Source organism: Hipposideros armiger, unplaced genomic scaffold (assembly GCF_001890085.2).
Source record: "Hipposideros armiger isolate ML-2016 unplaced genomic scaffold, ASM189008v1 scaffold_37, whole genome shotgun sequence".
In the NCBI taxonomy this organism is placed as follows: Eukaryota; Metazoa; Chordata; class Mammalia; order Chiroptera; family Hipposideridae; genus Hipposideros; species Hipposideros armiger.
Window position 1 is genome coordinate 374014 of NW_017731387.1, and position 24210 is coordinate 398223.

The window sequence follows — 24210 nt, forward strand, 5'->3', positions numbered from 1 at the left end:
GACCTTGGTGTTGTTAGTACCATGTTCTAACCAGCTGAGCTAACTGGTCACCCCCCCCCCCACCTTAGCCATTTTTAAGTGGACAATTTATAGTGGCTAGTACTTTCACATTGTTGTGCAACCATCTCCAGAATCCCATTCATCTTTAAACTCATCCTTTCACTTTTAACCTGTGTGCCTTTATAGCCTAAGTGCTTTTCTTATATATTTAGACCGTTTACACTTAATGTGATTATTCCTATGGTTAGTTTTAGTTGATCATTTTGCTGTGGTTTTATATTTGTCTCTTCTGTTCTTTGTTCCTTGTTTTGGACTTATTTTAGATTGAATGACTGATGTAATTTCATTTGGTCTTTTTTGTTGGCCTGTTACACCTGTTTTGTGTGTGTTTGCTTTAGGGTTTTCAGTCTGCATGGTGTACAGCCTCATAGTCTACCTTCAGGTGTTACAACCCCTCATATGTACTATATAGTAGAGGAACCTTAACAGTAGTAAATAGACTTGCATCTCTCTCCTTTTTTTTTTTAAAGGATTTTATTGGGGAATGGTGTGTTTTTCCAGGACCCATCAGCTTCAAGTCAAGTAGTTGTTTTCAATCTAGTTGTGGAGGGCACAGCTCAGTGGCTCATGTGGGGATCGAACCGGCAACCTTGGTGTTATGAGCCCTCACTCTAACCAACTGAACTAACCCGCCTCCCCATCTCTCCTTTTGGCCATTGTGGAACTGTTGTCATACATTTCCCTATATGCATGTGTGTTCTCCTTCTTGTTTAAATAGTTATCTTTTAAAGAGATTTAAATAAGAAAAATTCTCTACATTTACAGATAACATTTCCAGGGCTCGTCATTCCTTTGCGTAGCTCTGTTTATGCATTTTTTTCTTTCTTGCCTGAAAGACTTCTCTTAACATTTGTTTTTGTTCAGGTCTACTGGTGATTAATTCTTTCAACTCATTTTATTTCTGAAAACTCTTTATTTTTCCTTTTTTTTTGAAAGAAACTTGCACTGGATATATAGAATTCTAACTTAACATCTTTTAAAAAGGACTTTAAAAATCTTGTACCACTGCCTCTCAGTTGCACTGTTTATGATAAGTCTGTTGTATTTATTTTTCTTTTTATGAAATGTGTCTTTTTTCTCTCTGGCTACTTTAAGATTTTTTTTCCAATCACTGCTTTTGAGCCATTTAATTATCACTTGACTTGGAGGTATTTTCTTCAAGTTTCTTGTGCTTGAGTTCCTTTGAGCTTCTTGAAGGAATTTTGGGGTTCTTAATTTTTATTGAGTTTGGAAATTTTGGGGCATTGTTTCTTCAAATATTATTTTTATTTCGTCCTCTTTCTGAACTCCCAATTCCTCAAACTCCCCTTGAAGTTGTCCAACAGCTCATTTAATATTCTTTTCTTTTTGGACTCTTTTTCTATTTGTATTTTTTTGGATTCTTTTTTCTATTCACTTCAGATAGTTTTTGTAGTTCACTAATATTTTCTTCTCTACTTATATTTGCAGTATATTTGTTTTCGCCAACATTTTTAAAAATTTCTACAAGTTGGTTAAATAGATAGTCCATGTCTCTACTTTACTTATTCAACATATGGGATAGAGTTATCATTATTTTAATGCCTTTGTTTTGCTAATCCTATATCTGTGTCAGTGTACAGTTGGTTTTCATTTAGATGTGTCCTCATTCTGGCTTCTGTTTTTCTGCTCCTTTAACATGCCTTGTAATCTTTGGACACTAGGCATTTTGCATTTTACCTTTTTGAGTACTAGATATTTTTGTATTTCTCTATTTTGTTTAAGCTTTATTTTGGGACTTAGTTAAATCACTTGGAAAGTTTGTTCCTTTTGGGTCTTGATTTTAAGATTTCTTATTTGAACAGTGTTCAGTTAGGGTAATTATTCCCCACCCATTAGTGGGTGGGACAAGACCATTCTGAGTACCTGGTGCTCCGTGAATGTGAGGTTTCGGTCTGGCTGGTGGGCACAGGTGCTGTTCTTCATCCTGTGTGAGCGCTGGGCACTGTTCGCTCTATCCTTTTGGATAATTCTAGACCAGCTTTGGTTTCCTCATAGTCATGTGCTCATCAGTGTTCTGCTGGAATACGCAAGGGGGACCTTCTGTGCAGCTCTCTCTTCGCAGGTCCTCTGGCCTGGGAATTCCAGCCACCTTGGTTTTACTGGACTCGGCTCCATTTTCTCAAATCAGGGGGTCAGGCCACTGTGAAGTTTGGCCCGGGTTCTCCTCCCTGTGCCATGTTGGAAGCTTTCAAGGCAGGAGGCCATGGCAAACACAGGGCTCACCTTACTTGGTTCTCATTTGTTAGACATAACTGTTTTTCATTGTTTGATATCAGGTATCTAGTAAACTGTTCTTTCATGTATTTTGACTGCTTGTTTCAAAGAAGGAGGGTTAATCCAGTCTCCGTTCCTTCATCTTGGCTGGAGGTAAAAACCTAATGCACATTGCATTAAATTTAGAAAAGTATTTGAATTTGGCTCAAGGTATGCTTTACTGCTTTCAATTTTGAGGGAAAATTGCACAGTATTCTATAAAATGAGTCAAATACTAGGTACATATTGAGCATCAGCTATAAAGCACCTTCATACCTAATATAAACTTGTATACTGTGTAATGTTACCGTATTTAAACATGCAGGAATTCCTGTCCTTTTTCCAGATGTTGTTTAAACCTATTTCAAGATTGTCATCTTGTGATTAGAGTAATAATTTTGTCAACCGTTAAGGTACCCAAACACTTTTTAACTCTTTTTCTCATTTTACATTGTGAAAAATGACACACAGTTTAAGATTGTCATCTTAATGACATCTATACTTTTGGTGTTGTCTTTTTTTATTCTTCTGAAAGCAAAGCCTCTGCTTGCTATTTTGCCTGTTATTTGAAAATCAAGTAAAGAAAAGGAAACTTCAAAACATGGTTTTCTCTTCCAGATATAACAAGGAGTATATGTTTATATCGCATTTAAAAGCCTCTGTCAACTATAAATTTGGTATGTTGCACATTATGACATATAGATTTGAAATCTTGAAATAAATTTCAAGGGTAACGTAAGCATTGAATTCTTTACAGAATGAATTCTCATCCCCCTCTTCAAGGTGGTGTGTGTGCGTGTGTGTGGATGCGTGTGTATGTATGTTGGGGTGTGTGTGTGTGTGTGTGCATAATTTACATAGAGGGCCATTAGCAAATAAAAGTCTCAGAAAATATAAATAAAAAGTACCCATCTTAATGAGTTTTACTCTCTTGGGTGGCGGGAGACATGAAAAAAAACGTGAAGATTTTTGTTGCATTGATTCTTCTAAGAAATAACTAATTTGCTCATAGAGTAATATTTCTACATGGGCTCTATAAAACTCTTATATGATCATAAAATATCAAGTATGTCGTTTTTTCATATAAGAAGAAAATCTTTTAATTATTGCCATTTAAAGTATTTTTACCAGGAACTTAACAAATGTAAAAATATATATTTATGGTGTCCTCAAGAGATCCTTGCTTTGAAATTTAAAAAGGAAATTGCTTTCAGGTCTTTGTCTGAAGCTATGTCAGTGGAAAAAATTGCTGCAATCAAAGCCAAAATTATGGCTAAGAAAAGATCTACTATCAAGACTGACTTAGATGATGATATAACTGCTCTTAAACAGAGGAGTTTTGTAGACGCTGAGGTAGATGTGACCCGAGATATTGTCAGCAGAGAGAGAGTGTGGAGGACAAGGACAACCATCTTACAGAGCACGGGAAAGGTAATTTAAATATTTACTCAGTCATTAGAGTGAGTGTTCTTAATCTGTGATTGGTTATAGAATTGCTTAAAATTTGCTGTCAGGAGGAGGTTTCTAGTTTATTTCTGAAAGCTTGGTAATGTAGATATCGAAGTGGCCATGTTTGCCATTCTATTCTACCCTGTGGTTGGTTGTTGGTCACCAGAGAAGCTGATGAAAAAGTCTGAATTCAAGTGCAAGCCCCTTGCTTTACACCTCATTCGTAAATCCGAAGAGTGGCCCAATTTTCTAATGGAGCAGATTTTTGCTTAAACCCAAGGAATAGGAACTATTGATAAAAAGCTCTCTGGTCATTAATATTATTAATTCTTTTCCTCCACAAAGTAGAGAACTAATGAAAATTAGTCAGCAAACATTTACTGTGAGTATTTATATATTCTTTTGTGTAGATGTAGCAATATTTATTTGTTCCTTATTAATAGAGTCAGTTTTTATTTTTTAGCTATAGGATTATGGGATTCCCCCCTCCTCCTCCTCTTCTCCCTTCTTTTCTCTCCTCTACCTTCCTGTTAATGATTAAACATAATGTATTAAAAAGCATCCTAGTACATACACCTTTGTGCATTTATGTGTGTATAGCAAAAGGATTAATTCCTAGAAGCAACTTGCTGTTAACGGAGGTGTGCCCTTTAAATTATAAAAGATAAAAATTTGAAAGATACTGAATGTCCACTATCTCAATGGATCTCCAAAAAGTTTGCATTGATTTGTCTTACTTACATATTTTCATCTGTCTTTCCCTCCCTCACCTCCCAGTTTTTTCCTAAATGTTAATTCTGCACTGATACACAGTTGTTAATAGTGAGGATTTAGTAAGAAGGTTTGTACAAGAGTGCGAATTACTGATGCAAGTGAACCTGTACGTAGGTCTTGGCAGACTGGTTTCATTTGCAGATTTTGGATTTTGACCTAAAATTTACTGTGTCATTTCAGTAAGAACAAACTACTAGAAAAGAGTATATGAAGGAAAGAATTATTTTTCTTGCGTTCTTTGACTTGTTTTACAAAGTACTTGAGCTCAAGATTAAAAATCATCTCTAGAGCTTAGAATTCTAGAGAAATCTGAGAACATGAAGTAACTTCCATTTTTGTGTTTGCAATAAAGTGATCTGTTTATGCTCATTTTTACAGCCTAATATGGGACTCATAGTTGAATATTGTGACATATTGTTCTACCAGTGTGTATTATAATTGTTGAAAAATCTGAATTTCATAGTAAGAAATAAAACATAGATGATGTGCCCCATCTTGTAGACTGACAATTAAGCTTTCGAATAACTGAGATGAACAATTTTTATTGAGCTCTAGGTGGCAGGATTGTACCATCATTTCAAAATTTAGTGTTCTAATTTAATTTAGTGGTGTTGGCATCACTGTATAATTTTAAAAATAGGTTAATTTAAGAATTGTTTGGTACTAGGTTTCCTTCTGTGAGTATTAACATTTTTAAAAATAAAAAAGCTACTTTGATATTTTCTCTGTATACTGTTTTATGTGCTAAACTCTAAAAACCTTATAGGTACTCTTGGCTCCAAAGGCCCCAAAATTTTAGACAGACCTTCGTTATTCCCAGGTATCAGGGCCTCCTTATTTTATGGATTTCTGGAATAAAAGATAGGTTGAAGATTCCCACATAAAGCAGCCTGATTATATAACGCCGTTAAAAACACATTTTAAATGTATGTTAATTAGTATTGTCCAGCGTTGAAAAGTTGATAAAAAGAGATCACTTAAAAGGACCACAAAAATCACCTGTAATTCTACCACAAAAATAGTGATGACATTTTGATTGATTTTTCCAGAGTTCGTGTCTCTCACACAATACTGTATTATTTTTAAAGTAATGAGATTTGATTTTTATCAATTTTCTTAATTGTATTAAGACTTTATTTGCATCAGTCACTGCTTTAACCTTAGCAATCCTGGTACAAAAGCAGCGGTTGGTTCACCGCTGGATCTTGGCATGAATGAAGGCATTGGCACCCATTTTACTAGCAGCCATAGTGGTGTTCTTCACTCACGAATACTGTCCTTGGTGAAATTTTAAAATTTGCTAATTTTATTAACTCTTGACTTTTGAATAACACCTTTCTAGTATTCTGGTTGATGAAATCTGAATTATACAGCACTTCTATATGCTGAAATACGATGGTTATCTCCAGGAATAACACTTACGTCATTGTTTAGATTGTGTGCTGAACCAGCTGCTTTCTCACTGAAAACCATTTTTTATTTGAATAACTGTTACTTAGACTTTTATGTTTGGCGGACATTTTGTTTTTTGAAAATGAAGGAAGTAAATCTTTTTCTTTAAGGGACACAATTGACAGTATTTCTTGCCAGCAATGAAATGGGAGCTTTTATAAGATAGAGTTTTGGGAAGTTTCTTTTTGCTACTGGGACCTTAACAGCTTCCTAATTCTAGACTCTTCTGGTGAGATCTGTGATGATGTTAACAAATGTAATTTGTTGATAGTGTATAATACACTGTGTTAATATTTGGTAAATTTGCAGTGATCAATATTTTCCAGATGACCAATGCAGGCTATTGTGTGAGTAAACAAAAAAATCCATTTAATGTACAAAAGAGACCAGTGGATTTTAAAGGAATAGTACAAAACGTTTACAGATCTGGTTTCTACATTGCAGTAACCTTTAAGGAACTATCACTGAGCTTTGGTATGATATCAAAGAAGAACATCCAGTCCTCTGAAAGGGATTATACTACTCTACTTTCCCACGCGTCTGTGTGAGGCTCCATTTTCTTTTATATGCTTTGACCAGAACAAAACAAGACATCACAAGAAACAATGAATGTAGAAGTAGATTTGAGAACACAGCTATCTTATATTAAGCCAGACATTAAGGAAATTTGCAAAGATTTAAAATAGTGCCATTATATCTTGTCATCACTTTTTGTGCATTTTGGAAAATAGTTTACAGAAAGTATTGGTGCCTGAAAGCATTGAGCCTATACTAAGACTTCAGCAAGGGATCCCCTGAAACAGGGGACACCAAGCTATTCACTGCAAGTAAGGGGTGGTTCCACAGATTCAGGAATAGGTTCACCCTGAAAAATATAAGAATTATTGGAGAAGCTGCATCTGTTGATGCAGCCGCCACATTCCAGGCAGTTGAAGAAGTGGTTAGGGTTTGGTGAGACACTGTGGTTTCAGGAATCCACTGGGGGCCTTGGCACCTCCTTGCCTGTCCCTGCAGATAATGGGACCACGACTGTGGTAGTTGGTTCAGAATTAAGAAGCCTCTTTTGACAACACATCTGTCATATTTTACTTAAACTTTAACTTATTTCCTGGTTCCAATTTGAATGAATGCAGACTATGAATAAATTCGCAGCCAGTTACACAGTTTAAGTAAAGGGAAAATAAATGAATAAGACTGGATTTACAATAGTTGGTCTTTTGACCCCTTCCCCTGCATTTATGTAGCTGATTTTTACTTATGTGTGTAATAGTAATATCTCATGATATAGTAGGGAAAAATTGAGAGGAAGAAAAAGTCTGAGATTGTTAAGTAAAGTTACTGCCTTTGAATGTTTAACCGGTCTTAATTAAAATCCATTTATATTTTAGAATTTTTCCAAGAATATATTCGCAATTCTTCAGTCTGTAAAAGCCAGAGAAGAAGGGCGTGCACCTGAGCAGCGGCCGGCCCCAAATGCGCCGCCCGTGGTAAGGATGTTTTACTGCTTATGTAGTCATTGTATTGAAAACGACACTTGTTTTTCAGTATTGTAATTTTTTTTTTTTTTTTTTAAGATTTTTATTCGGGAATTGCGGGGATGGGAACAGTGCTGGGGAATCGGGGGGAGGGGAACAGACAAGTTGCTGTCCTTTTGTTCTTCAATCTGGTTGTGGAGGACGTTGCTTCACTGGCCCAAGTTGGCACCATCATTGCGCTCTTCCCGGGCGAGGCAGACCAGTTGCCGGCTTCTGGACAGCCGCTCACTGCGGCTTGCTGGCCGCTCACGCTGGCTGCTGGCTACATGGTAGCCCATGGCAACCCACTGCAGCAGGGGCTGCAGCCTATGCCATCGCCGGCGACTCACGGCAGCCTAGCTCCAGGTTGAGCTGTTGTTCAGCATCTTAGCTGTGGAGGGCAGTGTCACTGGCCCTCATATGTGGGATCCAAACCGGGACCCTCTGGCGTCCCAAGCCAGCTCTTAACCATCACGCCACTCGGCCAGCCCTCAGTATTGTAATTTTGAAGACATCTCATCTGAAAGTTTCTCAGTCAGTATATTCTAAACCTTTGGTTGCTTCAATGTACCTGAAGTTAGAAGTTGCTTCCGCAGTAATTCTTACCTGGAGATATCCCTGGGTCTAAATTTGAAAGGGGTTAATTAGGAAACACCCTCTGAGGAGTTGGGTAAACTGTAGCGGGCCTTGTGGCGGTGGCTTGGGACAATCACTGAGCACTGTTAGAAATAGAAACCCTACCAGTGTCCACTTTGGGACTCTTTTAAATCATTGGTATCTGTGACTTCCGGGTGAATGTATTGTGTTTCTCCTCATCATGGGTTATTTGGTCCTTTCAATGGGCTTAGCTTTAGCCATTTGGAAGGTTGACTTCCTCACTCTTTGAGTCCCACGTAGGTCCCCCCAAAGTAAATTTCATGTATGACATAGTGCCTGTATTTTAACTCAAACATACCCTCCAATTTGGTTGAAAATCCTTCTAGCTAGTTTCATGTGATTCAACAGTATCTTGGAAATAAGCATGCGATGACTCCCCCCTTTTGTCTTACTGGCTACAGTAAGCAAAAAGCTTAGCAAACAATACCCTTATTGTGGTTTTTATTATGAGTGTTAAGTAACAATTTAAAACATTAACATGTGACTCATAATGAATTTTTCTACAGGATCCCACATTGCGTACCAAACAGCCCATCCCAGCTGCCTACAACAGATATGACCAGGAGCGATTTAAAGGAAAAGAAGGCAAGTTACTGACTTTTTATTTTCCTTTTACTGTGGTTGTGCTCAACTTGAGAAGCAGTATAGCCTGAAGTTTAAGAGCAGAGCTTGACAAACTAACATCCGCAGGCCCGATTGGGCCCTCCACATGCTACTGTCAATGGTGTTGTTGGAGCACGGCTGTACTTGTTCATTTTGGTGTTATTGATGGCTCCTTGGTGCTGTGACAGTGATACCGAGTTGTGACAGAGATCGTGTGGTCTGCAAAGCCTAAAAATACCATCTGGTCTTTTACAGAATAAATTTGCCCGCCCTTGGTTATCTGCATGGATTCTCGACCCAGAATACCTGTGTCACAGTTACTTTTTCCGTGAACTTGGATGAGTTACTTAAAGTGCATTCTGCCTCAACTCCCTCCTTTGTAGCATTACAGTACTAATAACAATAGTAGTACAATACCTCTCGTAGGGTTACTGTGGGCATTAAACTAGTTAGTAAATGTAGAGTCTCTAGAATAGTGACTGGCATATAATAAGCTATTATATATTTTTTCATATATAGTATTTATGTATATGCACACACATTGTATTTGCTGTTATTAATATTAGTCCTGTTTCTCAAAAGTTTATTTTAGAGTGGAGATTCTATCAAATTATGTCTCCCAAATTATGAATGTGTCCATGAGAACATGGGGTGCGTACACTTGTCGCCAGGCCCTCACGTGGTACGCTCTGAACGCCCCGTGGTGTAATGGCTAATGCAGTCCTGACCTGGTTCCACGTCAGCTTAGTGAGGCGCTTAGTGAGGCGGGACTGCTGGCAGTGTGACTTCTCTTGAGATCTTCATGTATCATGACTTGATTCATGAAAAAATGAGAAAGAAACAAATGCAAGCCTAACATTTATGATTTTTTTTTTTTTGCATAATCTGAAATCTCCATTTAAGTTTCATTAAGGCTGTATTGCCTGATGCAGCGAACTTTGTGTATGACTTCATTCACTGGACAGAAGCATGTACTAACTTCATGCCCTAGAGGACGGTGGTCCATGCTTTATTCCCTGCACGGTGTACTGTGGAATGAATTATGGAAAGTAGGGGGTGCACAGCCAGAGCCCACAGACCAAATCCAACTGTCCCCGGGCCACACCGGCCTGTGCCATTTGTTACATATAGTGTTTCTCCTGCTTTTGCACCCTAGCTGCATAGTTCAGGAGTTGTGACAGAGACTGTGTAGCTTGCAGTATGTAAAATGTTTATTATGTGACTCTATTGAAAGGCATGTTGGGACTCTGTCCTGAACCTTACTCCTCTTTACAGTATGGCTTTTCTACAAGTTACATCGCATGCCTATTGTAATTTTGGAACACATCTTTTTATAAGTTAAAGACTTCTCATGATAATAGATGCTTTTAGTAGTACTGTAATTGAGTATTAGGAATGGATAATTGGGGGGTTATAAAAAATTTTATTCTAATTTTTGATATTCCTAAACAACTGCCTGACTATTGAACACAAGTGCAGAGGTAGTCTAACCAGCTTCTACACAATGGGCTTGTCAGTGTGTAGTGAATATTTTTTTAGGCTAGTGTCCCTGTTAAACTTATCTTCACAAGTATGTCACTTAAACTATATGTATAGTAGATTCAAGGCTTTGTTATACTGTTGAACTGTCAAGATACGATGTCAGTTACCACGTTAGATTTGTTATTGATCATGAAATACATAAATTCTAATAGTGAACCCTTTTTCTGTATAGAAACGGAAGGCTTCAAAATTGACACAATGGGCACCTACCACGGTATGACCCTGAAGTCTGTAACGGTAAGTTTCTTTGCCGGCACAGGCTCCTGTTTCGAGCAGTTGGTGTGAGTAGCAGATGTGGAAGGAAATCTTTATTCTGCTCCAGTTTTTCTATTTCAAGCATTTAGCTTTAATGACCAATTATGCCGATAGGTCTGCGTGGTGATCATTTGATTCATGGGTGTCCTTAACTTTTTTTTTTTTTTACCTGAGTTGAGTGTGTTTAAATAAAATTTGTTTTGATTAATGCAGGTAGGAGGGATGCTGCCTGGTTGGAGTATTTAAAGCCAGTGAGGAGTAGCAAGGTCCAGTTTGAAGAGTTTTCTGCCACAGTGGCTTAGGTTCTTCAATCTTTTATGCTCTTTAAAAGGGCCGATGGCTGTGGTTGATGTAATGCTTATAAAGTGTACACTTCAGAACCAGATATGTGGGTGTCCACGACTGTAAGCCTTTGGTTCACTTGTAACAAAGTTTACTTTTTAGCCCCCTAAAGATGATTATATCTCGATATTCTGACTAAGCCATATTTGACACTTAGTTTTTAGTCAGTCATAGGACAGGGTGACATAGAGCAGGAATTGTGTTAACCTCATTTGCATATTTATATTATAGATCATTATGCCCTGTACACTTTAAAGTATTTTGTATATGCATTCGAGTGCCTTTGTATTTAAAACACTGATGCCAAGCTTACTGTGTCTTTGGGAGTCATCAGATCTTTGAGGACTCAGTATGACGTGGAGTCATTGTGCATTTGCTGTGATTTCTCAGAATTAAGATATGTCTTGCCATGCTTCACTCATTTCCAGAAACAGACAGCAAATAAATGTGGAGGATCTGATATTAAAAGTTGACTTTTTTCTTGTTTTTCGGGACTTCAAATTGGAATGGAGGATTAGATTTTTTGCTAATAGTATACGTGGTTTTCAATTGTTGTCAGATTTAATTTAGTAGTTTTGAAATTGTATGAGGACTCCTTAATTCATTCAGCAAGTACTTGTTGAGGACTTGTGTCGGACCCTGTTCTGGGTGCTGGGTCCGCAGCTGTGAATAAGACAGGGAGGGCTTCTTAAGGGTGAGCAGTGAGAGAAGCCTCTGTGAGGAGGTGACAGTGGAGCAGAGACCTGGCAGTGGATGGAGCATTCTGTGAGAAACAACGCAAGGGTCAAGGTGGAAGCCCAGTAGAGTGACAGCAGGAAGACCTGTGACTCTGGGGTCTAGTGAATCAAGCGAAAGTGAAAGAGACCAGATAGACCCATCTTATAACATCTGCCTAGTTCTTCCAGACTTCAAAATGAAACTCTTGGTTGTAAGATTTAACTTAAATTCTTAAAAGATTCATTTATTGATGTTTTCCTGGGCACAGACCTTGCCTACTGGCCGTTGCCAAGTGAATTATTGTGGAAGTCAAGTTGTTATCATTTGGTAGCCATCAAAGTAAGTTTTTTGTGGTTACTGGTGTCCTTTTTACTTTTGTCTCATCTGAAATGCCATTCAGTTGGTTTCATTACTGAGCTTCTATGCAAATAGTAAAACCGGTGATAGTTTTTATAGTGATTTCTTTTTTTACAAAACAGTTTCTCTAAAATCCAAGGACAACTTCTTAATTAAGCACCATGAGAATGATAATGGCTCTGCTTCCTCATCAGAAGCTTTGTTCCTGAATATGCTAATAATAGAGGTGAATTTAAATGAACTTGTGCTGTGTGATTTTACAGAAAGAATGAATCTCAAAAAGAGTACGTGTAGGAATGCAGCAGAAAGACTAAAAATGGCCAGATTTCTAGTGCTTTTACTATTTTAATACCCAGTTTGAATCTCTGCTGCTTATGACCTGATTCATTTTAGCAGTTTTTAGAAAGAATACATAGAGAAGTGTGAACTTGAAAGCTTTGAAGTTACTTTGATAAAATTTTTTTTTTTTAAATTGAATCTCAGACTTATGCTTTTACTTTAAATTTTTTTCATCCTTTTTCTTCTTTTGGAGTTAACACCTCATTTGTGAGCTTATGAGTTTCACCAACTTTGTACCTTGTTGTCCAGTTAAGACAGTTCCTCTTATGCTGTCCGCCGGATGTACAAGCAGTTCAGTGACTGCAGCTTGTGACAGAGGTCCAGAGGTGACTGTCTTCCTGGCTGGTGGGGCTCCTACCCACTGCCGTGTTCTTCAGGGCTTTGATAGGCCTAGTTGATGCACAGTTACTGAAATAGGATCAGTTCACATTACGATTGATCTACATAACTTTCTAGTTCAAGACACCAGACTTCTTTAGATGTAAGAATGAATTAATAAATCAACTTCTGCAGATGGTTAGAAAATTTTTATACAAATGAATTTTTTTCTATATGTATTATAAAAAGAGGTATGTGCTTTATGATAATATTTCGTAAGAGTCATAAGTTATTGAGATTTATGGAAATGGATGCCTTGCCAGGATATTTTGGTAATATTTGGTAATATTTCATAAAAGTAATAGTTTACTGAAATTCAGTACAGGGCCAGAAGCCTAGGTGTCTTTAAAGTTAATAAGTTAGTGTTGTTGGGTTGCTGGTTAACTTTTGACTTAGGCTCAGAAATACACTTCATAGTAAAGTTTCCAGAGAGACAAGATATAAATATTGAAGAGGTGTTTGAGGGCTTTTCTGAGTGGGAATCCTTTCCCCAGAGTGGGTTACTTGGGTTCTGTAATGTGTAAGATGGTGTAGGCAGGAATCGCATCGTTTTCAGTGTGTGGATCAAGAGGCCAGCCACACTGTCTCCCAAGCTCATGTGTCCCCACTTTGCTCCTTTGCTCCCTGCTGTTGAGAGCACTGGGGAGGCCTCGAGCTGCACAGAATCGGTGCATGTGAAGCCATCCTGGAGGTGGGACTAGGAACCATTCAGCGTGGGGAACACCAAAGTATGTTTTCATGGATTCCTTTGGTGAAAGGGGCTGTCTTAGACTAAGGAAGTGCCACTTGGCAGTGCTTTTCATTCTGTAGTAAATAAGAGATGATGACCTTTCTTTCTTAGTCAGGTAGTAGAAAAAACCTATGGTCCCACTGGAGAGGGAATAAGAAAAGATGATCAGAGTTCCCTCTGCTTATTGATAAGGATTTGGTAATTGAATTTGGAACTGTCTCATTTTCACCTCCCCATCTGGCTGGTTCAAGTTCAGGTGAAGGGCCACGTGCTGCAGCCCCTCTTCATTCTTTTCGCTGTTCTGAGTGGCGCGGACTCTGGATTACCTTGCTGTCTTAACATTTGTGAGGAAACATTTTGCACTCTGAAATTGTACAGATCAAAAGCTTTCCTTTAAGATCATTATTTGAATTGACTCTGACAGCCGTAGTTCTTAGGATAAGTCTTTGGGGAACCATTTTTCTGATAGTAAGTAAACTTGGGTGGATTTTCAGTGTCTATTAATAATGTTAGAGGTGTAATGATACCACCTTCAACTTGCACTCTGTGGAAGCGCCCGGCGTCTCAGCCTCTTCAGGAACTTTTCTTCTTAGCAGGAATGCGCACGTTAGCAGCCCCCCCGCTCCCTGGTTCGTGGCCCTTGGCCATCCCCAGTCAGTGTTGATCAGCATGTTCATCTCGGCCTGAAGCGTCCGGGTGCTCTAGGATCGGTGATGCCCGGATTCGGTCCGGACCAGGTCAGGGAGGGCGGAGACCATTGATGAGGGCTTCTTAGGCCCCTCCTTCCCTCCCTCCTCCTCCTCCTCCTGAGCAAATACTCCTTCACTGATTGTGATGTGTGTGCCATGTGCTGTGCTGGTGACCAGACCCAGACGCCTTCTCATGGTGTTACACACGGTCTGTTGGAGGAAAGGCGCATTAGTCACCCACTCAGATATGAACTGGTGGCTGTGCCCTGAGAACCTAACATGGGGACTGTTTAGGAGGAGTCAGAATCCTTCACCGAGGAGGTGATGCTACTTGAAGTCGGGTCCAAGTTTGAGCGGCAGTTGTAACTTGAGGATTGCAGGACAGCACATTTTCGGAGCAGTGAGCAAGAAGCAGGCATCGGCGCCCTGGCAGCAGAGAGGTTTGAAAGAAGGCTGGTTACTGTGTGGGTGGTAAGGGTGCCTGCAGGACAGTCCCTTCCTCGACTGAGACAGTCGGCCTGCTCATAGACGCGCGTGCGTGCCCATCCTCTGCCTCCCTTAGCGCACGCGTGTCTGCAGCCATTCATTCACTCTGCCTGTCTCATTGGGGCCCCAGGGAGGTCTCACTAGGCACCCGTTGGAATTCACAATTTTATTTTACTCACCAGCATTTAAAAACAAGAGTATGTCGCGCAGACAGTCTGGGTTTCCCCTCTTCCAAGATGTTCTCTGGCAAGACCGAGTCCCCTTCTAGCTTCTCAGCAGCTACTCCTGTCTGAGCCGCAGCGGCCTTGAGATCACGGGGTTTTCTCTAGGTCCTCACGGGCCTCGCGTTTCTGTGGCCGCTAGTTAGCCTGCTTCACCTCTTCAGTCCACTTGCTTAGACGCCAGTGGCCTTGCAGTTTGAAATCCCTGCTCTAAAACGGGCAGCGCTGGCTTGTTAGGGAGAAGTTAAACAGTTGGAAACACCGCTGAGTTCAGGTTTTGAAGTCAGTCCTGGCTTTGAATCTCAGCTCTTCCATTCGTTCAGCAGCTCATGAAGTTGAGCAGGTTATTTAACCTTTCTGTCAGTGGTCTTGTTCTTCTTTTATGGTAAAGGTAATTTTCGCATCTGAAAAAAGGTATGACAGTAACTTCCTTGGGGGTTTGCTCTGAGGTTTGAATGCATGTAGGCATACCTTGTGTAGCAGCGTTCCTGTCAATGCTGTTTAATTGTAGCACTGAATCAATTGTAGTTATTATAGCAATTTTTATATTAAAATATATTTTGTAAACTTAATGGTGAATAGTGCAGAAAACACTTTTTGTTTTAAGTTGGGCAGTATTTAGTGTGAACACTTACTTAGATGGCTGGGTATTAGTCTTACATTGATAACCTTCTTTGTGGTGAGAGAGATTAAATCTCATTTTACCTTAACATTTTGTCAGCGTAATCAGCATGTTGATGCTAATATACTTCAAGAAAAATGTATTATGGCAACGGAACATACTGATATTCTAATGTATATTAAGTAAAAGTTTATGTATCCTATTGAGATATATTGAAAACCCATTGCACAATGGATGGTACTTTTCATGTAAGCCTATAAATATACTCCATTAATTTACCTTTGTATTTCATGAAAGAGCCTATCTAAATATCTTAGAGGTTTAATATCTATAACATACCCTTTAAAATTAATCAACCAGTGACCATATAGCTAATGCCATGATTATGAAACTGCTGAGACTTATTTTTGAAAGAAGCATAGGCAGAGCTACTGTTGGTGCATATGTCAGAAGTAATCGGAAACTGTTGTGTAAGTTTTAGTGCTAATGTTAACATCACCTTGTTTCACAGTGTTTTCATATTGATCATTTTAAGAATAGGAGAAAACAGGAACCAGTTTGCAAATATAATGGTGTTTTGTTAGCAACATGATAAAAACTTACACTACACAATTTCAGTTTTACTGTATATACTCTATTAATTGTAGTTCCATGTGTAATACTATAGATATATAAAACTCAGATAAAGCAAACTTAATTTTCTTTAAATTTTATATTCTGTCTCGGACATAGTACAATATAGCTTTTCATTATAATTTCTGTTCACCTTCATCAATACAACTTGAATCCATTCCATTTTAACAGAATTATAAATATTGAATGTATTTCACCACTTTTAAATTCTAACTACTCAGTGTAATTTTAGATTAACCACTGCTGTTCTTTAACATAAACATGACTTTACTTTATATATTTCTCTTCATTACTTTGAGGAAGAAGATTAATATTTCCTTAAATTTCATGACATGATTTGAATCCATTTGTAAGAAAAACCTTAATATACTTAATAACATGCTCTAATTGGTTTTTAGGTATTTCTTTGGTAGGTACTTTTTCTGTTGACTGTTGGCAGAGTTTTAGTTTGCTGTATCAATTTGTAGTCTTCATAAACTGATTTAAATCTTCAGTGAATTTCCTATCTTTTATATAAGTTCTGCATTCGGTTTTATTTCTTAGCTGCCTTAGTCTTGTTGTCTTACTCGTTGGCTTGTCTTGTTAGTCCCACCCTCCCCCTGCCCCCTCCCCTCCTGTGCCAGGCTTCATTTGATCTTTAATTCTAAGTTTTGGTTTCTTTTCCAGGTCTTTTTCTTGATGGATGTTTCTTTTAGTGTTGTTCTTCTTGTCTTTCCTGCTTCTCATGTTCCTCTGTGAGTGACTGTTCCCACTTTTATTTTAAATATCTGTTTTTAAACTCTTATTGCTTCTGGTCTGGTTGAAACTAAGTTCTTATTTGAAATTTTAGAATAGTACTTTGCTGTAAGTTGAAGGCATTTATTTGTAATGCTAAGGAATTAAAGCTTTAAAAATTTCTTTATTTTTATTTTAATTGGAGACAGAGGTTGTACCACAGAACTCAGGTAATTCTCTCACTGTCAAGGTTGTCAATTTTATGTTGTCACTAAAAAGGCATTTGTTCTTCACGTTTAGATTTTTTTCCAGTAGTATATGATGAAACAGAATGATTTTGAAATCAATTCAATTTGACATTTTTACAAATTACAATTTAAGTCTGAAAGAATTGATTCAATATTTTATCATTATCTACAAATAGTTAATTCTGGACACTCTCAGTCTAATTATTTACCTCCCTAAACTTGGTATTTTTATACAGTGTGTTGTTGACATTCCTCCTTACATTGTTGACATAAACATTCTGTAATTAAATTGCTTGTGTGTTTTAATATACCAAACTTGATAACTAAAATTAAGCAGGTCTTTGACCTTTCAGAAGAATTTTAACTTCTGTTATGTAGAAGACTTTTAGTTTTCTTTATTAAAAACCCCCAAATTCAGCTTCTGATATTAGAATATTATAATTTATCTTAAAGAATATAAGAATACTTCATAGCGTCCTTAGGAACTGTTGAGTTTTAACATAGATACAGCAACAGCATAATAACCAACTATTCTGATAGTAAATCTGTGGGTACTTTAGAATTTATCAAGAACTTTGGACTATATCATCACATTTTTTTCCTATAAAAGCTACTTTATAAAAAAGTTACTTTAACAGGAAAAAGTAAACATTAAAAACTTAATTATTCAAATAAGTGGCGTTTGTGACCATTTTTTTCTTCATCTGGATTAAATGAAATAGATCGAATACTTTCTAATAAATCGATATCAATTTTTGGGAGACCTCTGATACATTTGGTTTATTTCTTAACTTTGAGTCATTGTTAATATTTTTGGAAAGTTTGCATAGATTATGGTACAGTAGATGTTATGGAAGCAGGCCTTCAGTATTGCACGCCGGTAACAGCACATTTGTATTTTATATTGTGACCGTCTTGTAGATCATTGTCATACAGTGTGGTTATGACTGCCTAGAGCAGCGGTTCTCAACCTTCCAAATGCCGCGACCCTTTAATACAGTTCCTCATGTTGTGATGACCCCCAACCATAAAATTATTTTCGTTGCTACTCTATAACTGTAATTTTGCTACTGTTATGAATCGTAATGTAAATATCTTTTTGTTTTCCGATGGTCTTAGGCGACCCCTGTAAAAGGGTCGTTCGACCCCCAAAGGGGTCACGATCCACGGTTTGAGAACCGCTGGCCTAGAGAATTTTCACCATCGCTTTTGTTACAGCACAGGTGGGAGTGTAAATAACGGCAGGTGAGGAGGGCAGTGCAGAGGTCGTCCCTGGGGAAGATCACCTGCATGGACCCCAAGTCGCTTCACAGGGTGGCATTTCCTTAGTAATTTGCAATATCCCAGAGAAAGGCCGAGGAACTCAGTGATACCCATATACCATGAAAGATTGGTTCGTTATTGAAGCTTCTGAGGGGAGCGTTTCAGGTGCTACATGTCGATGCGTTAATTTACAGTGAGAAATGGGATTGCCAGGGCCACTGGGCTCCAGTCCTCTGTGCAGCACAAACATGTTCTCCGTGTGAAAAAACTATGTGGGGAATCATGGTATAATGATACGTTGGCACAGTGAGCACATATTAAATGAGATCCTTCAAACGTTGAGTGGTATTTGAACGAGATGGCTTGATATTTTCATCTCTTCAATAAAGACAGACCTGTTGCAAGGCCGGGGAACCTCTGGCCTTGGTCACTGCTGGGATAGACTTTGTGGTCATTTACCATTTGTGACTTGTCCTGCTTATTTGCATTTCTGACTAGTCGCTCTCCAAGTGGATAGGATGTATTTTTTTGGATGTACAGATTACTGATTCAGCTTTAGGACTACCATCCCATGCCATTTGATTAATTAAAAAGTGTTGGTGAGGGACAACCTCTTTTGCATTAAAATTCACTACGTGGATGTCCAGAGGGTCTGATTGGCCCCTTGAGAGGGTAAAGTGGTTGACGACCTGGCTAGAACTCCGAACTCCAGGGACGTGTTAGTTTCACATGGCCGTGGTGTTTCGGATGGGGACACGAGGAGCGAGGATTTCCCAATGGATTCTGGAAACCACTTATTTCTGTCTTCTATTTATTCTCACAGATTGATAATCAGATTAAGGAGACTACTTAAACTCCACTCTCCCGGTTAACTCAATAATTTCATTGCTACAAAGACATTAACATTTAAATGTGTTCTTGGCATTGTATGGGAGAATTTAAGATTTAGAATGCGGTCAGAATGAGTACAAAAACAAATACAAAGTACACATGGAGAAGTCCTAATGCGAGTGAGGACCGTTGTTGAGCACTTGATGTATAGTTATAATAGAAATGTAATCATTCTGTTCTGGGATGAACATTGTGCACAACTTAATGCTGCCTTGGCGTGTTTGCTGGAAAGGTGTGAATGCAAAGTATAAAGAATTTTTAAAATACTATAATTAGTGGATTATTATATAGAAAGTTTTCCTGATTTTAGTTCACATTTTACATAGGTGGTTATACTAATGTAAAATCAGTTAGAGAAATTACCAGAAACATTTTCAGTAATAGGAGAAGGAAAGGATGTCTCTGTCTCACACGTAAAGGCAGTACTGCTTTCCCTCTCTCACACATGCGTAAGGCCCGCCTTCCTGCAGTTTGCAGAGCTGTGTTACTCTTCCTACCTTAACGATGCCAAGCCAGAGAGTGTGCACCCCGCCAGTTACACAAGGGGATAAGGCTTCCCTTTCAGGTACATTCATTTTTTTGACAACCTGGGAACTAACTGCCTTGTATGGCCCAGTTCTCTAAATATGGCATTCTCTCACCCCCATTCAAATTTTTTTTTTTTTTGCTTTATACCAGTTGTGAAGACTTAAGTGACCCAGCCCTGTATCGTTTATGTGTATTTGCAACTACCTAGCGTATCCCCCCACCCCCACCCCTGACATGTCAGGTTCTCCTACATATAAAGCCTAAACTTAATCAGTGCTTGTCAGCTTATGACTAACTTATTTTTCCTAAACCATCGCTATTTCTAATGCCAAGATGTGCTAGTTTGATCAGAGGCTAATTTTCTAGGCCCAGACAGCTGAATAATGAAAAGTAGTTTCTTTTTTCTTTGCTATGAGTGCTGTTAGACAGGGATTGCATACTCAACAAGGTATGAATAATAGCAGAGCAGGTTTTAATGATGCCTGCTGCCTTCCCTGAGCCGATGGGAGAAGAAAGAGGAAAACCCCTAGTTAGCCTGCTCCTTGGCGAGTCAGGCAGCCTGGCCTAGGACATCAGCCTCCATTGGAGGAGGGGTGTCTTCCTCTCATTTCCTCTCCGGCAGACAGTGCCTCTTTGTCATTCCTTTTTTTTGTCTTCCATCTAAGGGGCTCCTTTTTGCAAAAGTGACTACTGAATGCCTTTACCAGCCCCCTTTTTCTAAATTTTGAAAATTTCAAACATAATTGGAGAAAACAGCATATGATCTTCTGTATGTCCATCACACAGATTCTGTCATCATTTTGAACCCCTATTACTCCACAGCTCTCTTTTTCTGAAGTGTTGAGAAGCAGAACTTGACACTGACGCTTTGTACCCACACATACTTGGCACTTACAAACAACAGGGACGCCACAGAGGCATTATCACACATAATACAATAAGTAATAACTTGTTGGTATCAGCTAATCCCCAGTTCATTTTCTAGTTTCTTTGATTTTTCTGAAAAACGTCTTTCTGTAGTTCATTTCTTGGAAATAGGATCCAAACAAGCACCCGAAGTTGCATTTAGTTGTTAGGAATCTTAGGTTTCTTTTAATTCTAGGCTAGAGGTTCATAAACTTCGTTTGTGCTGGGAACCCATTTGGTAGCCTGGTGAATCCTGTGAGCCCTCTGAATGATGTTTTTAATGCATAAAATGAAATGCAAAAGATGACAAAGAAAACCAATTGTACTGAAAGAAAATTATCATATCATATATCAAATTACCATAAAAGAGCAAATTTATGACATAGTAGTTAGTACTTCACTAAAGCATTTTATAACACAATTCAGTGACAAATCTAATAAATGCCAGAATTTAGAGTATGAGCATATACAATATTTTAAGATATCTGTAGCAGTTTTAATGTGATATGAAAATGTCTGATTTATGTTTGTGACAAAGTCACAGCTGTTAATAGCACTGTGGCTTCTTGCCTATTCACAAAGGAAGGAAATGTTAATTTCTGTGGTGACAATAAAACTGTACAATATTTTTTTCATCCGGATTTGGGACCCTCTGAATCCTACCCATAACTTCCCACTCTGGAGTAAATGGACTAAGAAATAAGGAAGGTCCTGGCCGGTTCTGGTTCCCTGGCTTTTGCTGTTTTTTCACCAGCTTGTCAAGCAGTTTTCAACTTCCTGGCCATTGTCTTAGCTGTTTTTTTCTCCTGGATAATTCTTCCTTTTGCTCTTAATAAGACTGGCTCCTCTTCATTCATATCTCAGTGCCAAGGTCACGTTCTCAGGAAGACCTCCCAGTTTTTTCTTCTAGTGATCTTCTTGTTAAGTTTACTTTGGCAACCTTCTTTGAATATGAGGATCTGAAGGCAGGAACCACCCCTTGCCCTCGGCTGTGTCTGCAGTGCTGAGAACAGAGTACTTGGCAGGTAGACGTTGCTTGAAAAGTATGTATCAGATGGATGATTCTTCAGCTCATATTATGCATTATGGCTGTAGTTACTTTCCATGCGTTCCAGTCTAATGTTAGAGTTCCAGAATTTAGCATGGTGAGACTGCTCTGTTTGGGAAATGATGCTGAACAGTTTCATCTGTATGAATTTATACTGAGGAAAGGTAACCCCTCACCTCTTGATCTTAAGCGTCATAATCTCCCACTGTGGTTTGAAGGCTTCGGTAAATTTGGTAAGCATTGCTTCCCTGTTTGGGATTAAGTTCTGATAGGCTGTTTGTAAACCCATTTTGTACTGTCCAAGGTGACTGAGAGGGATTTAAAGTTTGTGGAACTGATTATAGTTATTATTTCCAGAATATTTATACTTTTTGTCAACATATATTTACATAAATATTGTATTATTTTCATTGAGCCCATATCCACGTTAGTTGATGAGTCTTATCACTAGAGAAAAACCGATTAGGTATCTTCAAAAGCTTTCCTTTCAGATAAGATAAAAATGCTTTAACCCAGAAATGTGAGACTATTTTATTGTCAAATTTCAATTTACTGTTTCTAATCTAGGATTTGTTGTTTGTTTATTGCTTTTAAAATCAATTTTGAGGAAGAGAAGGTAATTTATAGAATGAACAGGAAGGGCGGGGATGGGAGCAAAAGACTGTATGGAGAGATCAGCCTTAGCATGGGAGAGAATCAGTCATGGCCTTGGAGCTAGCCAAGGGTCTTAGGGATTTCGGTGTTTATCCCAAGAATATCGGGAAGCCATTGAAGCGCCGGGATGACGTGAATAGCTTTGTGTTTTGAAAGTGCCACTCTGGCTGTAGTCTGGGAAATAGATTGTATGACTATAAGGAAACCAGTGGTAAAGGTATTTCAGAAGTTCAAGTGAGAGATGCTCACTGGAACTACTAGGGGGTAAGTTCTTTACGAAAAGCGCAGGGATTCCACTAGGAATCCAAGTTTTTGGGCATTTCGGTGGGTGGGTGGGTGGGATGGATGGATGGATGGATGGATGGATGGATGGATGGATGGATTTGATTTTGACGTTGGCGATAGCCATTCACTGAGACATGAAATGATGAGAAGGTAACCTGGGTTTAAATGAACTGTTAAATGTGTGTGTTCTCATAGACATTCACGTACACATACAAATAGATTACATTTAGGGTTATGCTTATGAACTTTGATTAAGAACTTTATTTTTGTAAAAATTAAGTTTACTTGTCTTTTTTGCCCAGCTCCTTGAGGGTGGAATAGTTTCCCAAAAGCAATCTGCCAGTGCTGGATATTTTCTAAAATATTAAAAGATCACGATTGATTTTTAGGAGTATGCCATCTCCAGTTGGTGGAACTCCACAATTTTCTGTAGCACAGGAGTTTGAGACTCACTACACACAGCAGTAATAGATCTGGTATTCTCAGTTTCAGCCTTTTTCTTTTTAGTGGCCTGATCAGCTCTGTAGTAAGTCTGTGCTTTGTGTTTTTTCATCCATCCTAAACCAGAGCTTTTGTAAGCTTGCTTCTCTTGCGTATGGTCTTCTGCTTTCCCCTTGTTGAGGCATAGCGGTTTTCCGATTTGATCTGTTGTTTTTCCTTTCCTGATGCTCAAAGTTCCCCATAATTCCTTCACTCATCCTCCCATGTTCCCTCTCCCTGCCGAATGTGTGTGTATAAGTAACCAGTCAACCTGTATTCATTATTTTCTTTATCCCTGTTATGGTTACATGGTGGTGTCCTTGAGAATAAGTAATATCTGTTTTTCAATACTTTTGCTTTTCCATCCAGATTATAGTGAAGGCATGTATAAACATGGGTTTATATGAATAATCAGAAAGGAAGTATTTTCTTAAACAATTTAGTTCATAGCATTTCCTAACCATGTTACCATAATTCCTTGTTTGCTCTATCTGATATTTCAATAATAATTTCAAAATAACATTGCTAATATTGCTATTTATTATAACATAGGTGAATACAATTATTTTTCCTAGTGGGTTACAGTCTTGGTCTGTTTAACCAGTCCTTTATGAGTGGATGTTTAGGTTCCTTCCTGTCTATTTGTGCTATTACAAATCATGCCTTGTGATAGTGTTATGCCAACTTTATTTCATATTGTTATTAATGTATTTTGGGAAGAAATTCCTAGATGCAGAATCAATGAGTAAAGGGTTAAATGCTTGTGTAATTTTGCAGGATGTTACCAGTTTCCCTCCATTAACAGTTGTACCATTTGCATGCCTACTAGTATGTATGAGTGTGCCTGTTTTCCCAAGGTCTATCCACAGAGTATGCTGTGTACCCATTAATCTTTTGTTAATCTGATAGGTGAAGAATGGTTTCTCAGTGAAGTTTTTATTTGCATTCCTCTTAAGGTCAAGGTTGACCATGTTTAGGAGTCACATCAGTTCTTTCTTTGCAAACTATTAATATTTTTCTCCGTTTTTCTATCAGAATGTTGGTCTCCTCCTTCTATGTCTCTTTCTCTAATATATTGGGGATATACACCTTTATAGGT

At 38.3% G+C, this 24210-nt stretch overlaps 1 protein-coding gene across 1 annotated transcript in view; it reads left to right on the forward strand.

Annotated features, from left to right (window-relative positions):
- The window catches only part of CDC73 (cell division cycle 73), an 88220-nt gene that overhangs the window by 16062 nt on the left and 47948 nt on the right, over positions 1-24210 (forward strand). Inside the window, exons 7-10 of the mRNA XM_019638098.1 lie at positions 3549-3765; positions 7398-7496; positions 8687-8765; positions 10498-10562. Of these exons, the coding sequence (XP_019493643.1) occupies positions 3549-3765; positions 7398-7496; positions 8687-8765; positions 10498-10562 (460 nt within the window). The remainder of the gene's footprint in view (positions 1-3548; positions 3766-7397; positions 7497-8686; positions 8766-10497; positions 10563-24210) is intronic.